Raw genomic sequence first — 27,529 nt, 5'->3', positions numbered from 1 at the left:
TTCATAAATCTTCCACTTGTCATCATATTTGTCCCTCCCTATGACCCTTCAAATCTTTCTTTTTCAGGGCTTATCAGTATCCTAACTAATTTTATATCTCCTCTGCTCTCCTCTCCTCTCCTGTTTGCTTGGTCGCTCACTCTTCTGTTTCCTCTTGTCTGGTTACCTGTCTCAGGTTGCGGGTGACCTTGACGTCATGCCAGGCGTTGTCGTTGAACTTGCCGTTGACGGGCTCCACCAAGGCCTCGAAGGCCCCGGAGCCAAGGTTGATGACAAGCGACACGGCACCGTTCTTCAGTGCCAGGTTGACGTAGTCGGCTGACTTGCCAGTGTGCAGCATCAAGCCATTACGCTGCAGCGTTTTGAAGGAGAGCGTGATTTCATCGCTGCTAGACTGGATGGGGTTGGGCGACAGGTCGTAGCAGAAGTACTCAGAGCCCTTGAAGGTGGCAACATACTCCTCGCGAGCTGAGATAGAAGAGTGAGGAGACAGGGGAGGAAGAACAAAGTGTGGAGCCATTATACTCTTGTTGAGCATTATTATCATGATTAGAACAAAATCCAAGCTATGTTGCTTCTTCCCACACTCCTCTTCACAATATGCTCGAAGATGATAAAATGGTGGGTGTTCATCAGAGCCAGCGAGTAAAACAAAGCTCTGCAAGGCCTGGTTAAATTTGATTCGGATGTGCAGTACAAAACATATTGTTGAAGATGCTGAAAATGTTGTTACTGTCAAGCAAAGCCTCACTGATGCCAGCACTTGGAAGAAACACTTCCTTCCATACCTCTAATCGTACCATGGAGTGGTGTGTAAACAAGCTTTGATCACTCATGTGGGTTGGAGATTAAACAGTGTGGATGTGAGAGACAGTCGTGAGTCTGTAGCATTCCAAACTTGTTATGAAACCTGCCATCCTCTCTTTTGAGAGAACAGCTGTGCTGGCAGTCTGAAGTGATGTGGTCTTGTTTGACAACATGGCTCATTTCGTGACGTTCACGAAATGCCAGAATGTGTGTGTCTGCGTATGTATCTGCAAGTGGCCGTAGAGATTAGAAAGGTTTTGAGACAGGTGACGATGAAGATGAGAATAGCAGCCTGTAAGCATCATGGCAGCCAAAGCAGGCAGGATTGGCGAGTTTGGAGTAACAAGCACACAGCCAATGGCAACTCACCTTGCACAGCCTTAGTGACCCCCAAGGACACTAGACCGAGGTTTTGCAATCCATCATCCTTAAGCTTACTCTCTCTCTTATCTACTCTCTTACACCTACTTAAGTGCACAGCCATATAGGCAAGCAGGCAGAGGAACAAATATGCACGCCTACACACACATCTGCGTGCAAAAAAATGATCATACTATCGTGCTGGCAAGCACGGGTGACATTATCTGTCTCCTTCACACCCATCCCCCTCCCCCAAAGCATCACCCTTCCTCCGCATCCAATCCAGCATTCTCCTCACCGGCATCCTTATATCTCTCACACCTCGCTTCAAGCTTCACGCCACCATTCCTCTCTGCACATCTCGTTGGCCTCTTTTTCTCTGCTCTGTGGAGCCTCTGGCGTAACCACCAACATGGTAATGAGGAGAACAGAGGGGAATTTAACACGTACTAGGTCAGGCTGGAGCAAGACAGACACTTGGTGAGGAGCCGTTGGAGAGGAAGAGGGGAGTGGGGGTGGGGGCGGATTGCCACGTAATAGAATGATGTGTAATAGGTTATTAAGGTAGTGAGAAGCAGAGAGAAGAGGTTTTGAAATGGAATCGGACGCACTTGAGTGAATATAACACAGAGAGAATAATGAGAAGGAAAAAGTGAGAATATGTTATAATTCAAAGAGCAATTATGGCAAATTGTCCTTGTTTGCTTTTGTTGCATGAAAAAAAAACGAAGTGTGAATGCCAATATATGAGTGAGAAACAACAAGTTGCTTGCCAGCATGCATGTGAGTTGCCCCAAGTGTGATTCCTTCCCTCCCAGCATGTTAATTAAGTGTGTGTGTGTGTGTGTGTGAAAAAGAGAGAGAGAGGGGGAGAGAGAAAGAGCATGGCTCAAAAAGAAAAAAAAAGTGTGTGAAACTTTGCGCTCAGCACGTGAGTGTGTATGTGTGTGCAGACAAGTATATGGTTTTTTTAGTGTGTATGAAATGTGCAGGGGTGTGGGTGGGTGCTGGTCTCTGTAAATATTGGTGTATTGCTGTCAGAAAAGCTATTACCAACTCAGGGCCTCGGGCTAGTCTTTACTGAGAGGAGCGAGAGCGAGGAGGAGGACGAGGAGGAGGAGGGAGGCACACACAATACACACACACACTTGCACAGAAAGAACAGCAACAAACGCTAACACAATCACACAAATGCACGGATACACACACAGGCAAGACACGTAGATAAATGTAGATGAGGTGGCACAGTGAGGACGGGAGCCAAGTTGCTCACAATGAGAACACACACAGCCGTCCAGCAGCATTCTAGCGGTAATTTACAGACGTGCCATTAGGTTTCAGTGTGGTGCTCCACCATTCTGTTGCTAATTTACAGACATGTCATTAGAGCAGACAGGAGCACATAAAGCATCTCTGCATCGATCTAGAAGCTCTGGCCCGCAACAACAACAGGCATATACACACACACACACACACAAATCAGGCAGGGAAAATGCATATTGGGTGACACAAACACGATGAAGAACATGTGTGGTGCATGCATGTATACACACACACACACACGTGCAGAAACATGCATGCTCTCAAGTGGGCAGGTTGGAGTGGATCTGTTGTAGCTCAGATTAATGGAGTGAGTCAGTATTAGCTCAGAGTAAACAGTGAGACAGACACTGACATACACACCACATGTCACACTTCATCCTGTGGAGAGCACTGCCGATCAAAGCAAGTGAGCGGGAGGATGAGGAGGGTGGAGAGCACAAACGTAAGAAAAGGGAAAAGGAAAGGAAAGCAGAAGGGAAAAAAGAAATCTCTCAGGCTAAAATACTTCATTTCCTGTGGAGATTTTTAAGTACACCATCTTGTTTCCTTTCTATTTGTTGTTTAAATGACGGTTTCTTGTGTGGTGGTATTTAAAGAATGTAAATAGTCTTCATTGCTCTCAGGTCACCTTGATTTTAATGATACTATGTGACTGAATAAAGTTAGTAAGTAAAGGAAAGGAAAAGAAGAATCTTTCAAGCTAGGTTATTTTCTATGGAGATAAAAGCTTTAAAGCTTTATAATTAAATGATTCCTTTTTATTACTCTTGTAGTCATTTGTTGACTATGACTTCTAATTGGTCGTTTTGAACTGTAACTGCTGATTTAAAAAGGCTGCTGTGTGACTGGTTGTTTTTCATTGCATTCAAGTTTCTTTCTAACTAAAGATCACAAAAAGGGAAATTTCTTTCAAAAAAAAAATAATTTTGCTTTGGAGGTTATAATTAGTTTTGTGAATCTTTATGTTATTCCTTGTTTTCACTTGTTTGTTTAATATCGCTGGGCATTTCTTCAGACTGGACAATAAATTGACTGACTGCAAAAGTGATCAACAGTTTGTAGTTTGCAGTTGCAGACCTATCTTGCTATAAATGGTTTTCTATTCTATTCTAATTTTCAGCTCTCTCTTGAGAACTTGATCTCACTGAGATGATTTGATTCAGTTCAATGATGCGGATGTCACGGCCGACGTTGGTAGGACAACCACTGACTTAACATTTTTGAGTTTTAAAAATAAGTATATAACCTGTAGTTTATGCACACCTGATGGCAAAAAGGCTAAGATATAGTTTCTCTGAAACTATAAAAAAGTATCCATGCCACAACAAAAACATGTTTGGAAAAGAAAGGAGGTGTGGAATTTCTATGAGGAACAACCAGGAAAATATGCAAGGAACTGGCATGCGAAGGATGAAAGGAATTATTAACTGCAGAGGCTACTGGCAGAGTGGGAATAGGCAAAAATGCAAAGATGGAGGATGACTGGCATCAGACTTTGATGGCTATCATTAAACTACTACTCTAATGAATAAAGCAGTGGGAAGACAGAAGAGGCAGTGTGAATAACTGATCTGATGGTTGCAACTGGGACCAGCTGCAACTGTGCCGCCCCTCTGACGATCAAACACACACCACTTGGATTTCTCTGTGTGTCTGTGTGCATATGGTGTGTGTGTGTGTGTGTGTCTCATATGGCTTTGTATCTTCTCATGGGTCTCCTCTTCAACATTTCACACACTAATTTGTCATTTCCATGGCAACCCTGTGTTACAGGGGTTACAGCAGATACGTGTGTTTGTGCATGTGTGTTTCAGGGGGGGAGAGAGAGAGAGAGAGAGGCAGGAAGAGAGATGGGGAAGGAGGGTGAGAGAGGGAGAAAGAGTGATTGAGTGAACAGTACATTATCATGGACAGCTGTACTGAATCAAAATGGCGGATGGAGGCTGGGAGCACATCAGGGGAGCCTACATTATACAGCACCTGATAGCAGGAGCGAGGTGGAAAAAAGATGCAGGGCAGAGAAAAGCCAGAAAGATGCACGAGCGGGATTTGAAAGAAGAGGGAATAAACGAGAGGAGATGGAGGGACTCATTGAGATGGGCAACACAAAATGGAAGAAAAGAGAGAAAGAGGTGGAGGGATGGAGACAAGGAAAGGGAGTGGCAGAGAGTGAGGGATGGATGGCTGAAGAGAACGAAAAAGAGAAAAATGCTGGTGTATCTAAATCCTAGTGTAGCAAGCCTCAATCATGGCAGCCCTGTCATTCTGGAGATAGCACACTGCAATTCCCCTGCACCTCGTTTTTAGCCCACCATGCAGTTCTGCTATCAGTTCCTCTCAGACTGTCCACACACGCAAATGCACACACACACACACACACAAACACACAGCATAAACTCAAACATCGTGCATAAAGGCATCCCTCCTTAATAACAGACAGGTGGATTAACTGCGCACTCGTACAGTATACAGATAGATGACCAGAGTTGGAAATGTATGTAAATGTATGCTAACATATGCATAGTCTCTATATTAAGTTAAAGTGTGAAAATCCATACAGCCAAGTTCAGTAAAGGCCACGACTGCCGTTTCCATCTCTGTTCAGTGATATACAGCATCTGACTTTGAAACCGATTGGGCTATCACATCACTGCCAGGGGAGCAATACTGTAGAGGAGGATATTACTGTCAGGACACAAGTGACAGATTGGTGGTCTGCAACGCTGGGCTCTTATTCCTTTTTGTTGTTGTTAAATTGAAGGAATTCATTCGCAACATGAAATATACTGTTCTGACAAAGCTGTTGCAGGCCCAGAAGTAAAACCAGTGCTGAAAAGATGAATCAATTAGCTGATCGACAGAAAATTAATCAACAATTCTGAAGACCGGTTAGTCATTTATTAAGCATAAGTGCACTTTTTGATAAATATAAGATTATCTTATTTTTTATTTTTCTTATCACTGCAAACTGATCTTTCAGTTTTGAAAATGTCCTTTATCACTATTTTCTGTCAATTTAAAGATCAAATAATAGACAGAGATTGACTATAGGGCTGTAACTAATGATTGAAACAGTGAAAAATACAGTGAAAAATACCCATCAGAGTTTCTCAAAGCCTAAGGCGATGTCATCACACACGTTTTGTCTGACAACCAAGCAAAAACACATGAAAAGCAGCAAGTTCCTAACTTTGAAGGAGAAGTTTTTTTAATGATCATCAAGTTCAAGTTCAAGTTCATTTTCTGTCAATGAAATGGTCTTAATTGACCAATCGTTGCAGCTCTAAACACATTAAAAATACTGAAAAGAATCATCATTTGCAGCCTATAATGAATAACTTCTTGTGACGTAAAGTAGTCCAGTGTGACGTATGCAAAACCAAAAGACAGTCAATTTAAAGTGATTAAATAAACTGGTCAAAGAAACATTTTTGCCTCATTAATAGTGCACAGCAATGCATTTAAGATTGGTTTTTGAGAAGATATGGTCTTATCTTTTTTAAGGGAATTTCAAAATGAGTTCCCTTGAGACAAATAGAGCTTAACTGAATATTATCTAATCCCATTGTATTCATTTTAAGAGGAAAAACTATGCACAACACACTTCCTGCCATTATGTTCAATCTTTTATTTCTTGTCCCTTTTTGTTTCTTTTATCTCTGCTCATCTCTCTCTGTGTCTGGAGCTTGAATTTGGCCTTCTCTCTTTTACCCAGGCAAACCAGCTTGCTTCCATGACAATGTCTGCAGGCAGAACACTGTATTTGTCTTAAGCTGGATAAGATCAGAGTCAGTTTCATCCGTGTTAGACACACACACTGCAGGGGTGCGCACACACACACACACACACATGTACATACATCATGGCACATACACACAGAGGAGACCATACAGCACTGAAAAAATGTGCATTTGTGCATACAGGCATCCAAACCGATTTGAAACAATGAAGTTAAATATACCCACACAGATAAATGACGACGCACAGATTTGCATGGATGCAGAGCCACACATATACTGCGGCGTCACACAACCACGCATGCACCTAATGAAACCACTTACAGCAGGTTGTTAACAAATAACAAGAGCATCAAGACCTCTTTTCATAAAGGTAATGTAATGGGCTTTTAATGAATGCTGTGGCTATTTCAGTTGTTGTAGTTATGCCAGACAAGTACCACAAGGAAATGAGTGTTTGTGTGTGTGTGTTTTTGTGTGTGCAAGTGTGGGTCCGCTTGTTCATGTGTTTGTTCTTGTTTTGGCAAACAGCAAAGAAATGAACTTCAAATGCCAGATGGGGTACTGGAGTGAATCGCCAATTGGGCCACTACACACAGCACCCGCCCAGACACAATGGAAATTGCTAGAACAGGTAAGAGACAATTGGAGCACAGACAGGCCTGTTTTTTCTCTTTCTTTCTAAAAAGGGACCGTTTGTGCGTGTGTGTTGGATGAGGTATCCGCATCACTGATGAATACCATCCTGGCTGATGCGAGACTGTGTCAAGTTGGGGAGCCCAAGAGAGATGCAGCTCCCCTGCTGAGAAACGCTGCAGTCTTATCTCCCTTCCTGTCTCCCTCCGCGTCTCCGACCTTCTCTTTTCAGCCCTCTTTTCCCACTTTCCGAAGGCGCTCCTATCTTTCCTCACCATCACTTTTGTACTCTCCGTCACCCTATACCGCCTTCTCCCGCCCTCCCTTTACACACTTGCAGCCAGCCCCCGCTCTATCTTTCCCCTTCATCCTCCGTAAACGGGGAGTGCGTTTGATGTCTTTATTTTTAGGCGATTACAGGGTGCCTCGGCTTTGTGTGTTCCCTATTAGCGTTGCGTTGAATGTGGGAAAATGTTAATGTCAACGCTCGCTAACAGGATGATAATTGCATACAATTACCAATAAATGTGTACATTTACTAGTGGGAGTGGTACACATTTCCCATGGTAAATCCGGGGGGGGCACAGACTGCGCTGCAGCTTTCATTACAAGAACTACATAGGTGTTAAGCATTAATGAACACTGCAGTATAATACTGCAATGGGTGCTAGTAGTGGAGAGTAGAGGCAGAATTAGTCCCATTAGTGGAAAGGGTATATCTAGTATTTTTTTTTTTTTGCTAACAATCTTTGGCACTGCTGGTGGTCATAGTGAGCACAACTTAGTTTTAACAGTTTTTTTTTTCTCTTTTCTCAACTCAAGATATGACCATTGGGAGCCAATTTCATGCCAGTCCGTCAGGCAGGCAGCCAATCACCAGACACTTGCCTCTTAGCACCAGGCGGCTCTCTCTCACCTCAAGTTGGACACTGCTCACTTGCCCGTCTTGCTGAATTATGTAAGCATTACAACTATACTGTGTAATGTGCGCCTGACAAATATGTTTTATTGACAGTTATGGAGTGCATTACAGGAATTTGGCAAATGGAAACAACATATTTTGGTGATTTTGAAAGAGCAGTATTTCTATAATACGATGTAAAAGGTCACTACACTTTAAGGCATGAGACAATTTGCTCAAATGTTTTCTGCTACGGCTTTAGATAGATAGATAGATACTTTACTGTTATTTTACTGTTGATTAATCAGTTGAATATATTGGGGGAAAAAATTAACAACTGTTTCCCCATGAGAGTATTTGATGTTTCTTTGTCATATATGACAAAAACTGAATTGGATATTTGGGGTTAAAGTTAACAGAAGTTATCAACCTCAGCAGAATTTTTGACAATTTTATGACATTTAATAATCAAAATGTTTATGTGACTGAAAAATGAGCAGATTATTTGATAATAAATATAATCATTATTTGTGGCGTTGAATGATGTAAAACTAACAACACAGTAATGAGATGTCTTGATAAATTACAAAGTACTAAGTACTTAAATAACAAAACAGTTTTTTTTTATTTGTTTTAGTTTATTTTAGCATGTATTTTATCAAAGAATAATCAGTGCTTGTGCAGTTTATTATTAGGACCGTTAGCTGATGATGAGTAAGAGGTAGGAGACATGCTGTACTGTGCTGGTACTGACTGGTTCCTCTTGTCTTGGCGTCTGCTGCCGCTCTCAACCCCACATATGGTGGAGTCAGCAAGGAGCTGCTGAGTGTATGTGTGTGTGTGACTCTGTGTGTGTGTGTGTGTGTGTGACTCTGTGTGTGTGGAGGCGTATTCCAGTAGTTGTGGCGACAAAAATCTGGTACAGTCACACTGCGAAGACCCACCTTGCTTATGACAAAATGCGGGTCCCCACTACATAAATCATTAAATATCAGAGTGAAGACTTGAAAATTTGCTTTAAGGTTTGGTTGAGGTTATAATTAGGTTAAGGTAAAGGATAAGATTAGGAAAGTAATGTCTATTGCAATGGTTAGGTGGTGGTTAAGCCTCCTGGAACTGAATGTAAGTCTGTGTAACGTCCCCAAAAGGGATGGAAACACAACTCTGTCTGTGTGTGTGTGTGTGTGTGTGTGTGTGTGAGAAAAGCATGCACATGTGTATGTCTGGGAGACAGTGTGAGAGAGGTGGAGTGACAACAACTAAAGCGACCATTTAAAGAGAAATCCAGAGAGTGTGACACTGAACATGTGTGTGTGTGTGTGTGTGTGTGTGTGTGCGCGCAGTGTGCGTCCATCTGTGTGTTTTTGCCATAAGACAATGTGTTAAAATGAGCCGCTTTGATTGCCGACGCTTTATGAGTCACAAGTGATGACTCACAGTCCACCTCCCCTGAACATGCACACGCACGCGCGCGCACACACACACACACACACACACCTCTTCCCTCTCCTGCATTCATCCACTGACCGTGAAGAATATGTGCAGGCAGCCTTACTCATGCATATTTACACTGAACACACACTCACTCACCTACTCAGCAGGCACTCTCTAAAGGTTATTGTGTGTGAGTGTGTGTCTGTTTGTCCGTCCGTTCACGTAAGCGCGCGTGTAAAGGTCACTTCAAGCGAGGCTGACCACTTGTTTATGCCGTGCACAGATTGTTGGATTGATATCGAGAACACTTGGACGTGCAGACAAACAACCATTATTAACTGCCTGAAATCTAAAAAATATAGATGTATAAATATCATAAACAAGCACCGCTGCCAATTGCATCCAAGAGCCACTCCTCAACCCTATTCAGAACGTGCAATCACTCATTCACCCAGAACCTTTCATGGTCTATTCTTGGCCAGACAGAGAGAAGAGAAAGGGCAAAATCTGCTACTTGGCTTTAAGCACATTTTCCATCCAGATTATTGCTGCTCAATACTTTTCAAAAAAAGAGAGAAAAAAAGAAAAAAGAATCCATTTCCCCTCTTCCTTTGGCTGCTCGATACTTATGAAAATCCAATTTGCCTCCCTCCTTTCTTTCTTTCCTTCACAATTCGTGCATTTTCACCCTCTCAAAGTGATTAGTGATCTGTGGGTATCGTTTCCAGGGAGAATGATAGCTGTGTTTTATGGAGGAGGGGAAAGGTCCCGGGCTCCCCATCAGGGCTGATGTCCCTTGGAGAATGACTGGGCTGGGAGGGCAGACAGGAGCACCGCTGTCCCTTTGCAGATACAGCCAGTTGCTCTACATCACAGGAGAGGAGACGACTCACTTTATCTCTCTCTCGCTTCCTCTCTCCCTCCCTACTCCCTCTATCATTCATTCCTTTAGCTATTCGCTCACAGGCGCAGTCTCTTTTTCTCAATTTCTCCGGGCACAGACGCACACACAAGCAGACACACATGCTATATATCTTTCTAAGACACCCCTCCCTGCACCCAATCCGCCCCCTCAAAGAAACTCATTTCAGCTTTGCGGGCTCCTCAAAAAGCCTCTTTACGCTGAGCTAACCTAAGCTAGGCTTCGTCTGCACCATTTGACAGCCTTTACATCTCAGTATGCAGAGCAAACACACACACACACACACACACACACAGAGCTTTTTCATGTGTACAGTTTCTGAAAGAGACTTCAAAGGTTGAAAAGAAAATAGAAGAAAAAGAAATCAGCCACAGTTCTACTTTCAGCCTATCACAATCCAAACGTCCGTAATAGTGAGGGCATCCACTATACACAAATACACTGAATACATTGTGTAATAATGCTGGAAACATATGTTAATACATGTCGGTCCTTAAGTAGGTGATTTAAAATGCTGAGCGTAAGCCAGATGAAGCAATTAAATTTTCACTGCCACCTGGATGATTCATGGCAGACATTTTAAGGCACAAACTCCAACAGTAGCAGCTTACTAAGCAATCAAAACAGAAAAAAAAGGCTCAGATAGAAATATACTTGTCAGAATGGTGATATCGAACAGTGATAGATGGTTGAAGAAATAATTTGCGCCCTATTGAAGATATTTCTGTCCACCAGCCTGGATGAACGTTTCAGTAAATACCACATTTCACTGAATACACGGCGGCCCCCGTCACAATGGGAGACAGCCGTCATCATGTCCTCTCTCATCCAATCAAAGAGCACAATAGATGCAGATCAGCCTGTCACGGTCGGGCCTGTCATCATGTGGGTCAATCAGTGTATTCATCAGCGTCATGCAGAGCCGGCTGATCCAGCAGCACCTACCTTCAGATTTTCAAAAGCACCATATGCTGGAGCTCGTATTTATTTGTGCACATGCTCGCACACACGCTGACACACACACGCACACCCGCACACACATGCATCATCAGCTTACCTGACCAAAAATGAAACATTTCATTTTAATGGTAACTGCAAATAAGAACCTTAATGGTTCTAAAGGTCTGCATTACCATACACAAAAGAACCTGTCAGTACATTCAGCTTCAAAACAATCCAGAAAACAGCCCATTAGCCATACACATGAGAAAATCAGTGGGGGAGGGGGGTACCTCTGAGTGTTCCTACATTCACAGAGGGTGGAGTCCCAAACAGTGACATAGAGGGCAGTAGGGGAAAAAGGGGAGAAAAAAGGGCAACAAGAGACAGGTGGCATTGTGAGTTTTGTTCATCTTGAGCAATGTTCAAAAAGCAGAGCAGTGGCACTTGTTCTTGGGCTGTGTTCAAAAACACTGGACATCTTGGGGGTGGAGGTACACCAGCATTGCTTTCATACAGGAGAACATCTGTTCAGAATCACATGTGCTCGACAGTGTGTGAGCAAGAGCCCATGTGACCACCAGCAGCAGCAGAGCAAGACATGCTGGAAGCCGATGAAAAGCCATGGATGAATGTGGGTGAAAAAACTGCCAGAGTCACTGGTTCAAATCATATCGTAAAAACACACACACACATGCACACACTCTCAATTCTCCCATCCCCTCAATCAAACTCTTACATACAGATGAGAGAAAATGAAATGAGGTGGAAGAGTAAAGACGAGTTCAAACCATCCATGGAGTCAGTCGATCAGTCGGCCCTTAGCTCCATTTCCATGACGTGGAGCAATGCCAAAGCTAACCCAGCCAAGCACCAGCAAGCCGCAGCCGTCTACACCCTCCCATTACCCACTCCTACATCAGCAGCCATGATTATAGTATATAACACAGTGGAAATTGCTCTCAGGCTCATCGTTCTCTTTAAAAATCACACCAGAAAGTAAGCTTTAAGGTCATTTTTAATTTATTGCTAAAATTAATTGTTCCACTGCAAATGTCCAAATCATCCATTCCAGTTTAAATTAAAACTGAATTTTTTGATAAGAACCATTTTAAAATGAAAAAATGTCAATTACAGAAAAAAAAACTGACCTTACTTCAGTGCCTAGAGAGACAACTTCCTCCCGCGCCAGGTGGCGATGAAGTGGGGGTGGGAGTGGGGGTGGGGGGGGGGGTTGCAAGGAGTTGTGAGTGTGGGAGTGAGGAGATAGGGGATGATGGTATAGCAGAGGACAACAGGAAGTGAGGTAAGAGGAGGCCATACCTTGGTCGCCAATCATCAGGTGTGCCAGACCTTAAAGGAAGACAAGAGCACAGTCAGCACAGCAAAGGTTCATGGAGCGTGAAATATGAGTGTGTGTGTGTGTGTGCGTGTGTGTGTGTGCATGTGTGTGTTGGCGATACAGGAGCCTGTCAGTGACATGCTGTGAAGGCTAAAGTACTGTGTAAAAGTGTGCACGTGTTTGTATGAGTCCTCTAAATTATTCCACAGGTCTAAAAAATAAAATAAGTTAAAATAAAACTTGCTCTGAAGACACTTACTCATCCTAGGCAGCGATCCTACGCACAGACAGGTACGTACACAGACGTTTGCACACAGTTGTGAACTAGGTCGTATGCAGAACAGTGTCTGTGTGTGCCTATGTCTCTGTAACCTTGAGGCTGGAGCCACTTCAGATGATTAAACATGGGATGTGGGACTTACCAGATGTCAGCAACCAACCCCTACATACCCACACAGACCAACATACATTAATTCCCCAAAAGAAGAGGTAATGAGAACATGAAGGCTGGACAGAGGAATATAAAGGACAAAGCTGACACGGAAGAGATATAAATGGATGAAAGTAATATGATGACAAAGGAAGGAATGCTAAAGCAATGTGTACTTAAATCAATACTTAATACATTTAAGAAAATGAAAAAGAGCGGATGAGAAGCAAAGAAAGAGATGTTTGAATTAAGATTTAACAGACAGACATAGACAGAATAGATCAATAGATAGATAGATTGATTGATAGACAGACAGACAGACAGATAGATAGATAGATAGATAGATAGATAGATAGATAGAAGTACAACCTACCTGGAGTGTAGCTGTGCTCTGGGAAGGTGTCGCAGCCGAGTGAGGAGAGAGAGAGACAGACATTCATTAACATGCATGCTAAGGTCTTGGGTTACCATGGCTACTTACTGTACATGCACACCCGTCCAGGGTTACCGTGGTAACATACATGCAAAGTCCACGCAAACGTCACAATGGATACCATGCTGCACTGGTAGCCAAAACTGAGGTTTGTCCACACGTACATACATACATACATACGCACACAGTGGCATTAAAATAACCCAGTCTCTCTCTATGAGTGTGCCGATACACTTACATAAGGGCACACACACACACACACACATACACACACTCACCCATACTCGCACATACAGAGGGTGAAGGGGGGAGGGGGTTTATGGGCAAACATATGCTTTCCTACCTGTATGTTTGGATTCAAGAGCCGTTTACCCCAGAACTTACCTTGCAGCCGCTTCCTCCACCCAGAGCCCCCCGACAGATAGCATGCAACACACACCCACACACACACACACACACACACATTCAGACGCATAGTCCCCCCCCCCCCCCCACATTCACACACACACACACACACACACTAACATTGACTATGGCAGTTAATGATGTGAAATAGCAGGAAAACATGTAGGGATGGATTAGCAATGCAGGAGGACAAGGGGCATGCATGGTTCAGTACTGAGACTGAGTGAGTGTGTGCGTGTTTGTGTGTGTGTGTGTGTAACAGTGTGCATGTGACAGTGTGTGTTTTCTGAGCTGTGAGCTCATCTGAGTGTTTCCTTGCCTCTGCCCTTGTGCTAGTAGCATGGCAGAAACAGGTGGAGCCATTAGCATGCTAACAGCGACTTGCCCTCAAGGACAACGCAAGCCAGGCCAGGCCTAACGAGCTAGGTTCACTCTGCCTTCACCGGAGGGCATGATGGCTCAGACAGTAATTTATGCATAGCCCTGCCCGAACTCTCTTCAGTATATATTTTCTTAATCTCAAAAAACAATTTTCTCTCCAAAACTGACATATTGTTGTGCAATCAGAAACAAAATCCAGATAAATGGACTTCTCCTCACAAGGAAAGATGTGATACACTATCCTTCAGGGGAGAAAAAAAATGCTTACAGTATTATACTGCAATATTATATCATTGTGCTAATGTATCTATGCTTGTCACAAATCTGCAAAAATATGAGCGTGAGCAAAAGTGTATCATTAGGGAGCCTTGAAGATAACTAATTGTAAATGTGTATGGACACTAGCGCAGCCAGGGTAAAATTGCTTATTTCCGGCTCACACGCACTCCTGTGCATCCATTTTCTCCTCAAGTAGAGCACATTCCTTCAGTATTAAAGATTCACAGCAGATGTTTTTTTTTTTTGTAATTTTCATAGGGTAATAAATTTTGTCTGAAAGCTTTACTGTGCAGCCTCCATGCGGTTGCTGTGTCCAAAATCACAATAATTTCAAGGTATCACATGAGAGATAAACCTTTATACCCAACCGACTCTGTCCTGCTCTTACAAAACAACTACACAACCCAGACTCACACGCTTGCTGCAAATAATCATCCTCATTTCCAAAGAGACATCTATGGTTCCACCATATACAATCAACATTTTACAAAACCTTCGGTACTGTTAACATCCTAAGTTTACTCTTACTAGTGAAAAGAGATTTTGACTTGAGCTTTTAGTCATTTTACTCCCATTTTTAGTCATTTTACTCCCACATAGCACAACTGTGTATGAGTTATTCCTTGGTAGTGATACTGTTGCATAGATATTAGCTCAGCCTACTGATCCTGTGGTTGGAGATATCCCACTAAGCTGGTATCTTGTTAGACTGAAATGAACGACAGTTAATGCAAGCCAGTTAAAAAAACAAACAAACAAACAAATAAACAAAAACCTCATGTTGTACCACTACACAGCACTCCAAGTACTTAAACCATCCACAAAGAATCCATCATCCGCTCACTTCTCTGACCTCTCTGTATTTCTGAACTATTTTCAGGGAATGAGTTGCATGATTCAGAGAGGTCTAAGATAAGAACCAAGCATCAGAGGATGTTGCATTCTGTTCAAGGTTTATGTTTTTGTTAACTGGTTCCATTTACTGCTGTTTATTTCTGTCTGAAAAGATGTTGTTTCGCCGCAATAGTACCTCGAAGAGCTTTCCTGAGTCTATGTCCATGAATTACAATAACATCACTACTGAGAAACCAAGGAAAAGACAAATTAACCATTTAAAATATTTATTTCACCATTATAATCTAAACCCTTCAGCAACTTCTACCTAATATCCAAAACAATACACTCATACCAACTAAGGATGTCACAACATCAGAATTTTAAACTCCAGTACAACACAAAAAATCAGTACTTGATATATCTTTTGATAACATGGCAAAAAGAGAAAAAAGTTACAGGCATACAAAATGGGTGGATTTTTTTTTCTTTTTCTTTTTTAAAATTTTTTTCAATTAACATTCTGCACACAGTACTGGTACAGAGCACATACCAACACAACTGTAATAATGTTAATGTCAGTACAGGCTTTAGTTGAAAGCCTTATTGGAAATCCGAGTTTTATTTTTATTAGCTTCAGCGCGTAGCTTAGCTTTTTTTGATACTTTTGACAATCTTAATACCAAAAAGGGAGCTAAAATTATTCTATGTATTATAGTATTATTTATGCTGGTAAAGGTATATAATTTCACATGAGAGCAGATCTGCCACAATCCAATGCATTACTGCTCAACCCGTATCCATCCAAAGAGACCTCCTAACTGGAACTATGTTATGAGATTTCTATTGCTAACATCAGCCATTACTGCCAAGAGAAAAAATAACGTCATCACTTGTTCCCCACAGCAACACAGGCATCACTCACAATTGAAATGTGAGTCCATCTGTAGAAATATAATAAAAAAAAGTCTCTAAAAATGTGTAAGTAGCCTTTTGTTGAGCAACAAATTGCCGGTCCAAAACAGGTATCCGGTGAGAGTCTTTATGTTAAAATGTCTGCACCTCACATTTAGCCTGGAGAGATACACTGCTATTAGCTTACTCAGTGGTGATGCAACTACTGCTGGTGCTAAAGCCTGCGCGCTGCGTGAATGTGTTTCTCTGTGTGTTTCTATGATTGTGTTACATGTGTTTGTGCAGGTATGTGTGTGTGTGTGTGTGTGTCAGTGCTGTCTGTGTCTCCCACTGTGTCCTAACCAGCAACAAAACAGCAGACTGGATTAGACTGGCTTGGATCACACATAATTCTCAGTGCTGAGTTTCTGCAGAAAACTGATCATACTGTAGCTTCACCTGTGAGTGTTAGGGCTGCAAATAATAATTGTTTTCATCAAAGATTCACTTGATTTAGCAATTAATTGTTGTAGAATGGCAAAGAAATAATGACCAGAAGCAGAAGAACCAAAAGCCCAGTATTTGCAGGTGAGGTCTACAGATTGTTGTTTTGTCTGACCAACACACAAAAACTAGAAGATATTCAAATTTACAATCAGGCAAAACAGAGAAATGCAGAAAATCCTCACATTTTAGAAGCCTGAAAGGTGGAATGTTTGGCATTTTTGCATTATCTTAAAAGTAAAGCTGCAAAAAACGATTGTGTTCATGATTGATTAATCTGCATAGACTGTATCATTATAGACCTAATTAATCATTTTATCTATAAAATGTCACAAAACAGTGAACTATGCATGCTTTTTGCATAGTTTGTTTTAGTCAAGCTTCAGTCCAAAACACAAGGATTTTAAGTGTCCTATCACAGCAGCAAAGAACAGCATAAAATTCTCACGTTCAAGTAGCTTGTACCAGTAAATGCATTTTTGCTTGAAAAAGATGAATTTGATTTCTGTCGAGCAACTAATCAATTAATTGACTAGTCGCTGCAGCTCCGCTTAAATAATTAATTGTTCCTTTGTCGATCCACAAATCATTCCAACACTAGTGGGCGTAAGGCACCAGGTACCTTTTTGATCTACTTGGAAAATTAAGACCAGCAGTCGAGACATTACCACTTTAAGGGTGCCTGTGATACATGAACATGCTAACACGGTCCCCACTCCAAACATGTAAACAGAGCACATGTGTGTGGCCTGAATTCACCAGGAGCTGGGACGGAGCTGTAGCACACAGTGCAAGATGGGGGAGGTTGGCACTGAGGTGTGGGGGCAGTGAGGAAGAGCAGAAAAATGGACAGAGAAACTCTTCTGGCTCCCTATTAGTCTTGTCTCTGTGGTAACATAGGTCATCCCACTGTCCACTAAATACTAAGGTGTGATATGGTGGGTGGCTAAAGGGCGGTGTGATGCTTGCAGTGCTGCTGAGTGGGGTGTGAGCTCAGGTCGGGACAAACAGTGGCAGTGCAGCAAGGCCACTTTGCCATTTTGGGCAGATGCATTCAGTCGCTGGTATGCAGCTGAAAGGTGTCTTTGGCGTCAAAAAAAAAAGAGAAAAAAAACCCATACACGAGCAGAGAGCGTTATCGATTAAGCATGCAGACTGCCTCTGTGAATGAACTGAAGCAAATCTGATGACACACACAACTAAGCAGGGGGAAATTAAAGCATTTGCAATACTGGTCATAACAAGGTAGCTGAGCTCATTAAGCAGCTGTTTCATTTTTGTAATGGCCATCATTACAGTGCCCTGTATATCTGGCACTTGTGTTGACCAAAGGCTTGTTTAACAGTATTAAAGGGAAGGCGTTCTTACAGGATTGGGATACTAAATCATTTGGAAAACTGAATTTTTCCTCTGTCTCTTCCACATAAAAGTTATATTTTTATATCAGTCTGTTTATTGTCACAGTTCTTTAAATTTATAAAGGACTACTGACAACCCATTATTTCCTCTTTTATAAAGCATAAAAGCATTGACGCAGAAGCACATACTATGCACACTCACACACACATCCCCAAAAAAGGCTGCAAGTTGTTCAAATTAATGGCAGGTGATAGATTGTGCACACTTCATTTCAACACCGAAGTAAGGTACCTGTCAAGGGCATCTAGAATCAATGCAATCCATTAACACGGGCAGCCAGATATCAGCCATGTAACAACCACTGATTTCTGGCCTCTTAGCCTAGTTCCAGTTGACATTTCTCAACAAGAGCCAACACTGTAAGCATATAGATCCATAACAGATCAATATGGTTATTGTGTTTTGCAAAGACAACAGAGGAGCTCATCAAGGCCTTGATGCCGCCAGTCAGGTAACGCTTTCTCAATGAACCTCAAGAATTTCACTCCGACTCTCCTAACTCTCAGGCTTGACAGTCTGAGTGCAGCGCATAACAGCTGTGCTTAAGCTCTCACCTCCAGCTTCACTACACTGACTACACTTCTTGCTTAGAAGAGCTTTGAACTCTGGAGGCACATAGTAAACTGGCATTAAGATTTGCCGCCATAAAAAAAATATCAGATTTAATCAGTATGCATGCCTTGCACTGTTTGTGAAGGCTGCTGGGCCATACGCACCAAACTGAAGGCAGCTGTGAAGGTGTAAATGAAAAATAGATGTCTACACTCAGGTGTTTGGAACTTGAAGTCTAAATTAGGTGTGTGATTTAGTGTATGTGTGTATGTAAAGGATGGTGTGTATATGATGGCTCAGCATGGTTCTGGGCCTTACCTTCGCTGCAGTCGTTGCCTTGATAACCGGTATCGGAGCAGTCGCAGACGGCCTGGTCGTTGACCACGCTGCACACACCTCCGTTCTGGCACTGGTGATCGGGTCCGCAGCCAGCTGTTACTGTGACCCCCTCTGAGCTGTCCAGTGTCACCAGTGAGCCATTGATGCTCACCGCCGTGATCCAGCCACGGAATGCAGGGTGTTCTCGCACCGAAGGGGATGTGAGACGCAGGGGCGAGGAGTGGAGTTCCGGTGTCACCCCACCCATGAAGGTGTGACTGAATACTGTCATGTCTCTTCTCTTGCTTTTCACTTCCGCCCATCCTTCCAGCCGCCCGTCCACTTCTAAGGAGGTGTTCCTCCAGTCCCGCTTGACACGCACTGTGTGCCAGTGCCCGTCACTGACCGCCACACCTGATTGCAGTTCGGCCGGCTCAGCACAGAAGATGGAGAAGCGCAGGCGGAGGTGGCCGTGGAGAAGCAGCAGCTCCAGGAAGTCACAGAAGCCCTCATCATCCAGGTAGAGCAGCAGGCCCTCCTGGCTGTGAGTCCGCAGGCTGAAGCTCAGCACGCTCTCGCAGCAAGCGTTCCACACTGGGAACCGCCCCCACTGGCTGGACACACCTCCAAACTCCAGGACCTCCCCTTGGGCCTGGCCCCCCACGCTGCACAGGCACAGCCCCAGGAAGAGCAGGGGGGCCGCCGCCCAAACACACACCGCCATCACACTCATACACACACTCACTCTCACACTCACACACACACACACGGGAGGAGATAGAGGCTAGAGCTGCTGTGTTCCCTCTAGCCTACTGCTCATGGTGACTACTGTAGGGCACTTTGTAGAACACCTGTGCGTCTCGGATGCACCCTGGTTTCTTTCTAGTGCTCTTTACAATACAGCTCCAGTGGTGTGGGGGTCAAACAGCAGCTCCTGACGTCCTGTGGATCTTCTTTTGCCTTGGTCTGGTGTTTGTGTCTTGTCTGAGCTGTTCAGTGTCTTCTTTCTATTCAGTCTTTCATTCTTCACTTCTAACATGTGAGATTCCAGGTGTGTGTGTTTGTGTGCATCTGTGTGAGTGCTAAATATGTGACGAATAGGATGTGAACTCCATCTTTGTGCCCTAAATAGGGCCTTATCCCCCATGAAGGCAACTCCCCACGGAGTATGAGTGTGTGTGTGGGTGTGTGCTCACACATTGGTAATGGAGAGAAATGACATAGTCATAGCAGAATTTTCTCCCCCCCCTTCCCTGTCTTAGTAGGGCAATACTTAAATGTGTGTGGGCAAAAAGGTGTATGTGTATGTGTGTGTGCGAGTGAGGTATGTGTGTCTCTCACTGCCACGTCATCACTCTCTCTCCAGCGACCTACAGAGAGAACAGAGACGGCACAATCAACCAGGGTCACACACACACACGCACACACACACACGCACAGCATAACAAGCCGAGCCCGCTATTATTCTCAAATTACTCTCTCTCATGCATTTTGTACACACACACACACACACACACACACACACACACACACACACACACACACACACACCACACACTGACATCACATTTTCACATTACACCTTTACCAGGCCCAAATCAAGACTGTACATGAACATACAGAAAATACACAATGAAACTGTAGATTTGTTCTTTCAAAGAGCACACACAACACTGATTCAAGCTGAACACACACACACACACACACACACACACACACACACACACGAACATCACCTCCTCAGTAGGGCTCCTATCATGCCGCAGGAGGTTTTTATAAGGTGGCATACCCGCCTTAACGTAGCAAAGCTCATTTTATAACCACTTCTGAGACTTGACAGTATATGAACGAGACGTTTTAACAAACGACCTTTGATTTTTTTTTGTTTATTTATGTGTGTATTATTGTTGTAAAGGAATTATTGACCACCGTCGTCGCGCCACCGTCCAGATTTCTGTTAGCTCCATCACAAAGAGCGGGAGCAGCACCGCGCGCTGCGGCGGATGACTCAAACCGCCTCGCTTTATCGAATTAGCGGCTTCAGAGCTCATTTCTAACAGCTGAACACATCCACACACACACACACAACACATAATGGTTGGAAATGAACACACACACACACACACAAATACACACTAGGCTACACAGTTTCTTCTCTGCGTCTCGAGTCTTTGAAAGGCGAAAAGCGGCGACATCGTAGTTATTGATAGACGGGGTGAATGAATGCGGTTGAAATATCGATTCTCGATTTGCTGCCATACCTCTTCTCCATTTTTTCTCTCCTACGCGTCCGCTACTTGACTAAACCGGGGGATTCGGTCTCATCACCTGCGCTGTATACTACTTAACTACAGTTTAGCCAACCTGCAACAAATGACTTTTTAACTCACACGTCAGTTGTTTTAATTTACATCACAACCTGTAAAGGTGATGTGAGCCTCGCCCAGGTAAATAAATAAAAAAAAACAACACACACACACACACACACAACAACAGCCGTTTTTTTCTCAATGCAGACACACATTGGCTGGAAAACCGACCTACCTCACGCGCTCCTGTGGTTCCGTGGCAACAGTGCGGCGCGCGACTCATCGATTCCCATTTGAGGAGGATCTCAAAGCCGCGAGAGAGGAGAGAACACCCGCGCGCCCTGTGGTAGATAGAGCCGGTCTACCGGACAGGGACAAAATTATCACAGGCTCGCCTCCAGGCGACAAGGTGCTATTGGTCTCCCCCTCGCTCGCGCTGCCTCTCTCTCTCTCTCTCTCTCTCTCTCTCTCTCTCTCTCACTAGATCTTCTTCCCTCACTCGCGCTCACTCTCTCTCTGTCTGACTCAATGTCTCTCGCTCCTCTCTCTCTCCGTTTTCTTGAAGAGGAAAAGGTGCAGTCTGATGCTCTCCGCGAGACTCGGCAGAGGGAGCGTCACGTGGTCGCGAGAGAGAGAAGGAGTATGTGTGTGTATGCGTGTTTGTGTATATGTGTGTGAGAGAGGGAGATCGAGAGGATGGGCGGGGCCGCGCGCTGCTGCAGCACCTTGGACAGCGCGCACTCACCGCCCGCAAGAATCCGAAACGCAATTACCGGAGGCAGAAAATAAGGCGAGTGCCCAGGTAGATCCGAGTGATTAAATCCGCGAGTGACGGTGACGATGGCCTTTACCTCTCTCGTGCTACAGGAGCGAGTGCAAGGAGGACCGCAATTCATTGAGCTGTGTGTGTGTGTGTGTGTGTGTGTGTGGGGAGAGGAAGGACAGAATGAAAAGGAAACACAGGAAGGCCGTGTAGATTTACAAATCTCTCACTCGGGTTCTGCTTCCCTCCCTCACACACAGTTACGCTCACACGCACACAGACTTAATTCATCTGAGCAGACATAAACACGGTTCTAAAGTCTAATTAGTGGATATATTAAATAACGGGATGCTTTTTAACTAAGGCCCATTTAATGTTTCAACGTGACTGTGTCCACATGGACAAAATCAGGTCCATAACGAAAAGGTTTTCCCATTTTGATGTGGAAGATCTTAACTTGTCTTCATGCAGTCCCACACACTGGGGTGACCTGGAACATTGATTGACAGCCAGTCATACAACACCTGCACATGGTTTTTGGAATGAGATGTTCATCAGTTACATGTGGAAGGAACATTCAAGTGTCCGTCTACTTTTGACCACAGTGCACTAACATGAGATCCCACTGAGGATCCCTCATGAGTTTATGTGTGATGTAAAGTATATGTGGTCAGGCAAGCAGGTGGATCCACTTTAGGCTATTTGATTGGGTGTGATGCTCAGGTTCTTTTGAGCACATAGTGTGTTTACGTTCATGCTATATGTACAAATATTCTCAAATACGCACATTATCCCGAGCAAGACCACACATTCAGATGCTCACAAAGAGGGATTTTTTCCCCAGCTTGTCCCTGGGAGAGACTCCAGCTGTGTTGAGCCTGGCTCAGAGGTGCTCTCCCTGGACTCGCTGGGCCAGCTGCTTCTGCCATTCTCCCTCCCTCCCTCCCTCCCTCCCTCTCTCTCTCTCTGTCTCCATCAATCTGTATAAATCACATGTGCTTTACTCCTTTTACTCTGCTTTAATGCTCACCTTCATTGAGTGCTGTAGCTGGAGTGGGGGGTGGGGAGTGGGAAAACTGGCACCAAGAGGCTGGGGTCTCCTGTAAGAAGAATAACCCCGACCTGATCAGAGATGCCGATTCAAGATGCGCTTGACAGAAACAATGAATGGAGCAGCATTCAGCATCTAACCATTCACAGTTGACATCTGCACACACACACATCCATGATTCGATTTTTGTGTGTCGTTGTCATCTTTATCTGCGTTTGTTTGCCACAGAATGTACAGTCTGTGCTGGCTGTTTGGTGAGATATTTGCTTATGTACAGATTTACTCCAGCAGGACAGGCAACTGGTAGACAGGAAGCTTTAATGGTTGAGCCATATCGTGTGACTACATACAGCAGAACACCAAGGCTCAAACTGATGTGAGCAACAGATATTGAAGCGAAATGGGCTGACCGCAGAGACGAGCGCTGGGAGGAAGAGGGGATGTCTGAGCATGCAGTTGTGCACATGTTTTTGGAGAGTGAGAGAACGAGACTGGGAGGAGGAGGAAGAGTTACTATGGAAACTATCTCAACATCAGCACCTGGTTTCCCATTGGACTGACCACCACCACCACCACCACGCCTCAAACCCTCCTCCTCATCCTCCTCCCTCCCCCCCCCCCTCCCCTCCTCTCTCTCTCTCCCTCTCTCTCTTTTCCCCCCCATCCCCAGGCCAGACTGACCTTTTGAACCAAATGGCATTATCAAATAATAACTTTCTTCCATCTCTTCCCTGTGCAGTGGAAAACGGCAAGCAAAATTTTGCTAGAAACACGTTTCAGTCTGGTGCACCATGTTCATTCAAAACTAAAAATAATTCAAAAATCTCAATCTTATCCAGTAACTTTTGTCAGGCATTTTGAGCCATTTTCCCTTCTTGCAAATACAAAATCATCTTGTTTTAATGTTTGTCAAAAAATGCATGTCTTCATCTTGAAAGAGGACAGAACGAAGCACTTTGCTGCAGTAAAATATTGATATTTTACTATATTTGATTCAAGAAAATTATTTCAAAATTGATTTATTCAGAAAGTAATCACACAGAGTTTTTTTTTAATCTAATGTTCATTAGTAGTATGGTCATGTTCATAGTTGATGATGTGTAAGTGTTTGCTGCAAAGACATCCTAAACATACATTCACATTTGAAAAAAAAAAATGTTCTGAGAAAGAAATTAAAACACAATGACCGATATCCTTTTTTCCTTTTGTGGGAGTATTACTTTTGCCTGACAAAACCATTAAAGAGGCTAGATTTATCTGCAATAATCCTGAAAGACTGAGCAGTGAACTTCAGGTAACTTTTGTTTTTTTATGGATTTTGGAATGAAACTTCTTTGTAGCTGATGAAGGGAAAGATGAGCAAAATGGTCAGCCATAATGGAGGCCCCATTTGGCATGCTACGGAGCAGGTTATCTGTTTCTACAAGAGCTATCAACCCGTGATGTGATGCATCATCAGCCCGTAAGAGGCACAGGGAAATGCATTATACCATGAGTATTTTAAATTGCTGCGACTCTATCAGCCAACATTAACCGTGACAGATATGGGCCGCCTCTGATTGCATTAGTCTTTATTGAATGATGAGGCGGAGGAGCTCTATTCTGTACATTCCTCCATCCATGTTTGTTCCTCCTTTGCCTCTTCTCACTTCCCCTCTCCCTTCCTCTCTCTGACAGGCTGACAGCAGGCAGTGACCCCTGACTCTTTGCCTACTCAGCAGAGAGAAGGTCACTGTATGTGTGTGTGTGTGTGTGTCTGGGTGTGTATACATATTTTCTTTATATATGTGTGAGTGTGTGCAGGAGCGCTTGTGCACGGGTAATGTGTGTCTAAACTGCCAGCAGAGAGAATATACAGCCAAAAATAAAAACTCATCTGTCAGCATCCAGCGGGTTTGTGTGTGTGTGTGTGTTTGTGCCCATATTTTGCGCTTGCATTTATGTCAGTTTGTGCTACAGCGTTCAGAGTCGAGCTTGCGACGGCAAGGTTTGCTGTGAATGGTGACAAACGGCACGGGGGGTGGAGGGCTGGTTTAACGCTGATATAAACAGTGTGATTACATGTATGTAGCAGGCTTACCGTGTCATTTAAAACACTGCACTTACACAGTGGTGAGAGCGTATTATTATGGGGTATAATTTTATGAGAGTGAGGCAGACATTCCTGCTGTCACTCATACACAGGTTGGTCTTTTTCTAAGTGTAACTATGTGTGTGTGTGTGTGTCTGTGCATGCGCATAAGTGAGTTAGTGTGTGTATGTGTGAGTGTGTTTGACAGGCAACCACCCTTTTCTAAATGAGATTAAATGGGAGGTTTGTCTCTAATCGTGTTGTAATGAGTTTCTGTGTAGCTCATACATTTACTAATTCCACTTGCCAATAGTGCAAACATCTACGTGCGCATGTGTGTATGTGTGTGTGTGTGTGTCTCTGTGTGTGAGGCAGGAGAGGTCACCTCCCTGCTTTCTTACTCTCATTTATAACAATAGCACTGACCTGTCCTCATCAAAGGATTGCAATTTCTAAACACAAATAACATTAGCTTGTGTGCGCAAACATGCACAAATGGACGTCCACACGCACGCATGCACAAGAGCGAACAGCGCAGTCCATCTGTGTATGGATCTGCGTGTCATTAGAACCCTCAACAGGCATTAGCATTGATCATCTGACCAGCAGATGGAGAGTGACCGACAAGAACCAAACAAAGCTGGTCTGAGGTGAGGTTGAATGAGAGGAGAGGAAGTGCGTGTGTATGTGTGTGCGCGTGCGTGCGTGTGTGTGTTGCTCACATGTGTGGCCAAATGGAAAAAAAAAACCCAGATCCATAGTTCATTAGCCCTTGCACCACTGATTTATCGTGTGTGCATGTGTGTGTTTGTGTGCAGAGCTTCGTGTGTGTCTACGTGCATCAGAAGGAGCATAAATCTTGACCGACGAGCTGCTACTGGTTGTCATGGCTCTCAGCCCGTGGCAGTCCCTGCCCTACAGTAAGAGGTCATGGGTCAGGGTAGTTTTGTGCAGTGGAACAGACTTTAAGAGCGGATAATGAACAGGGAAACCAGTAACAAGGAACACATCGACCTCTTTTACCTTTCACCTTCAACCTTTTACCACACGGCCTCTAAAATGTCAGGATAGCTGCACAGCACATGGAGAGAACACTCCAGCGCTCCCACTGAGGGAGGCTGCGTGGACCTCACAGAGCGAGGGAAGGAAAAAAGTAAAGTGGATGCACCTGCGTAGCTGACCACATACTACACAGTTCACACACACACACACACACATGAATCATGATTAAATCCAATCATCACACTCATATATAATAGGCCCTTTATATGAAAGACACTTTGACATGTCACAACAGGAAATCACAGGTGTGGATTAATTCCATTCAGCTTCTTCAGTTTCAGAGTCCTGCTATAGTGCATGCTGGCTCACTGTCACAGGCTCGCGTATCTTTTCTTTCACTTTTAGTATATACTGCAGCTGACCTAACAAAATATGCATTGTTGCATGCAGTATGCAGACAATCAGGAATACTTAAACCCTCTTGTTCATGCAACCATTGTAGTACAATGAAGTGAAATTATGAAGTCAAAAGACAAAGCATATGATTTGGAACACAGCTAATGAGCTGTCATCTGTCTGGATTGTGGGTCAGAATAGTCAGAAATAGTCAAATTGCAACTAGATGTAGTAGGACATCCTGGTATTTTTGGCATCCTCCGTTTGACATGCTACGTATTGGAACATACATCTTTTTCTGGCATACTGAATACTGAACACCATAATAGCTCACTGGGACACTTAAATCCTGCTATCATTAGTTAATATTTCTGCAAAATTTAAATGTCTGCTGTGGAAAAGGCCTGTTGCTGAACATCTCATTCCAAAAGCAATCTCTTGCCTTCACTCTTCTGTGATGGCTTTTCATAAGATTTCAGAACCTGGCTTCTGGGATTTGCTCCCATTCAGCCACAAGAGCATTAGGGAGGTTCCATACAGATGCTGGGTGCAGGGCCCAGCTTGCAGTCATTGTTCCAGCTAATCCTAAAGGTGTTACGCAAGCCTATTTTTCCAAACCAAACGAGGAAAACCACTTCTTGCCTTGTGTATGACAGCTTCGGCATGTCGAAACAGACAAAGGACCTTCAACAAACTGTTGCTGCATAGTTGGAGGCATTCTATTGTTTGAATCATCATTGTATGCTGTACTGTAGCATGCAGATTTCCCTTAATGAAAAACAGCCCTAGACCAGAATCGCACCAAATGTAGTTTGTATTGATTGTACACACAGTAGTAGCCCATTTCGTGAGTCTGTGTGTGCAGGGGCATGAAGGCGCAAGTATGTTCACTCCGGCCACGGTGGAGAGGGGTAGTATGAATCAGGAAGTGTGAGCAGGGGAGAGGAGTGTTACTATGACAACGGGGGAGAATGTTCCAGGTGACAGTGAGATCGTTGAGATGCTAATTGTCCATTTTCAATCCTCCATAAAGTTTAACAGCCACTCTGCCTCCACATGTTATTCTAACTCAGTCACAGAGTATACC

General features: G+C 43.7%; 1 protein-coding gene across 13 annotated transcripts in view; it reads right to left on the bottom strand.

Moving 5' to 3' along the window:
- nrxn1a (neurexin 1a) overlaps nt 1-21,580 on the bottom strand; it is a 55,066-nt gene extending 33,486 nt beyond the window's left edge. For 6 of the 13 annotated variants that reach the window (XM_046377423.1, XM_046377429.1, XM_046377426.1 and 3 more), the window contains exons 1-5: nt 21,395-21,580; nt 18,851-20,220; nt 13,205-13,222; nt 12,383-12,412; nt 167-468 (exon numbers count right to left, since the gene is read on the bottom strand). In XM_046377423.1, coding sequence (XP_046233379.1) covers nt 167-468; nt 12,383-12,412; nt 13,205-13,222; nt 18,851-19,583 — 1,083 coding nt within the window. In that variant the 5' untranslated portion in view covers nt 19,584-20,220; nt 21,395-21,580. The remainder of the gene's footprint in view (nt 1-166; nt 469-12,382; nt 12,413-13,204; nt 13,223-18,850; nt 20,221-21,394) is intronic. The other 7 variants (XM_046377428.1, XM_046377435.1, XM_046377436.1 and 4 more) reach the window with 2 other exon arrangements.
- Between the last annotated feature and the right edge of the window lie 5,949 nt (nt 21,581-27,529).

Source organism: Scatophagus argus, chromosome 21 (assembly GCF_020382885.2).
Source record: "Scatophagus argus isolate fScaArg1 chromosome 21, fScaArg1.pri, whole genome shotgun sequence".
NCBI lineage: Eukaryota > Metazoa > Chordata > Actinopteri > Scatophagidae > Scatophagus > Scatophagus argus.
The sequence above is the reverse complement of the archived record's forward strand: the minus strand, read 5'-3'. Positions and strand labels throughout refer to the sequence as shown.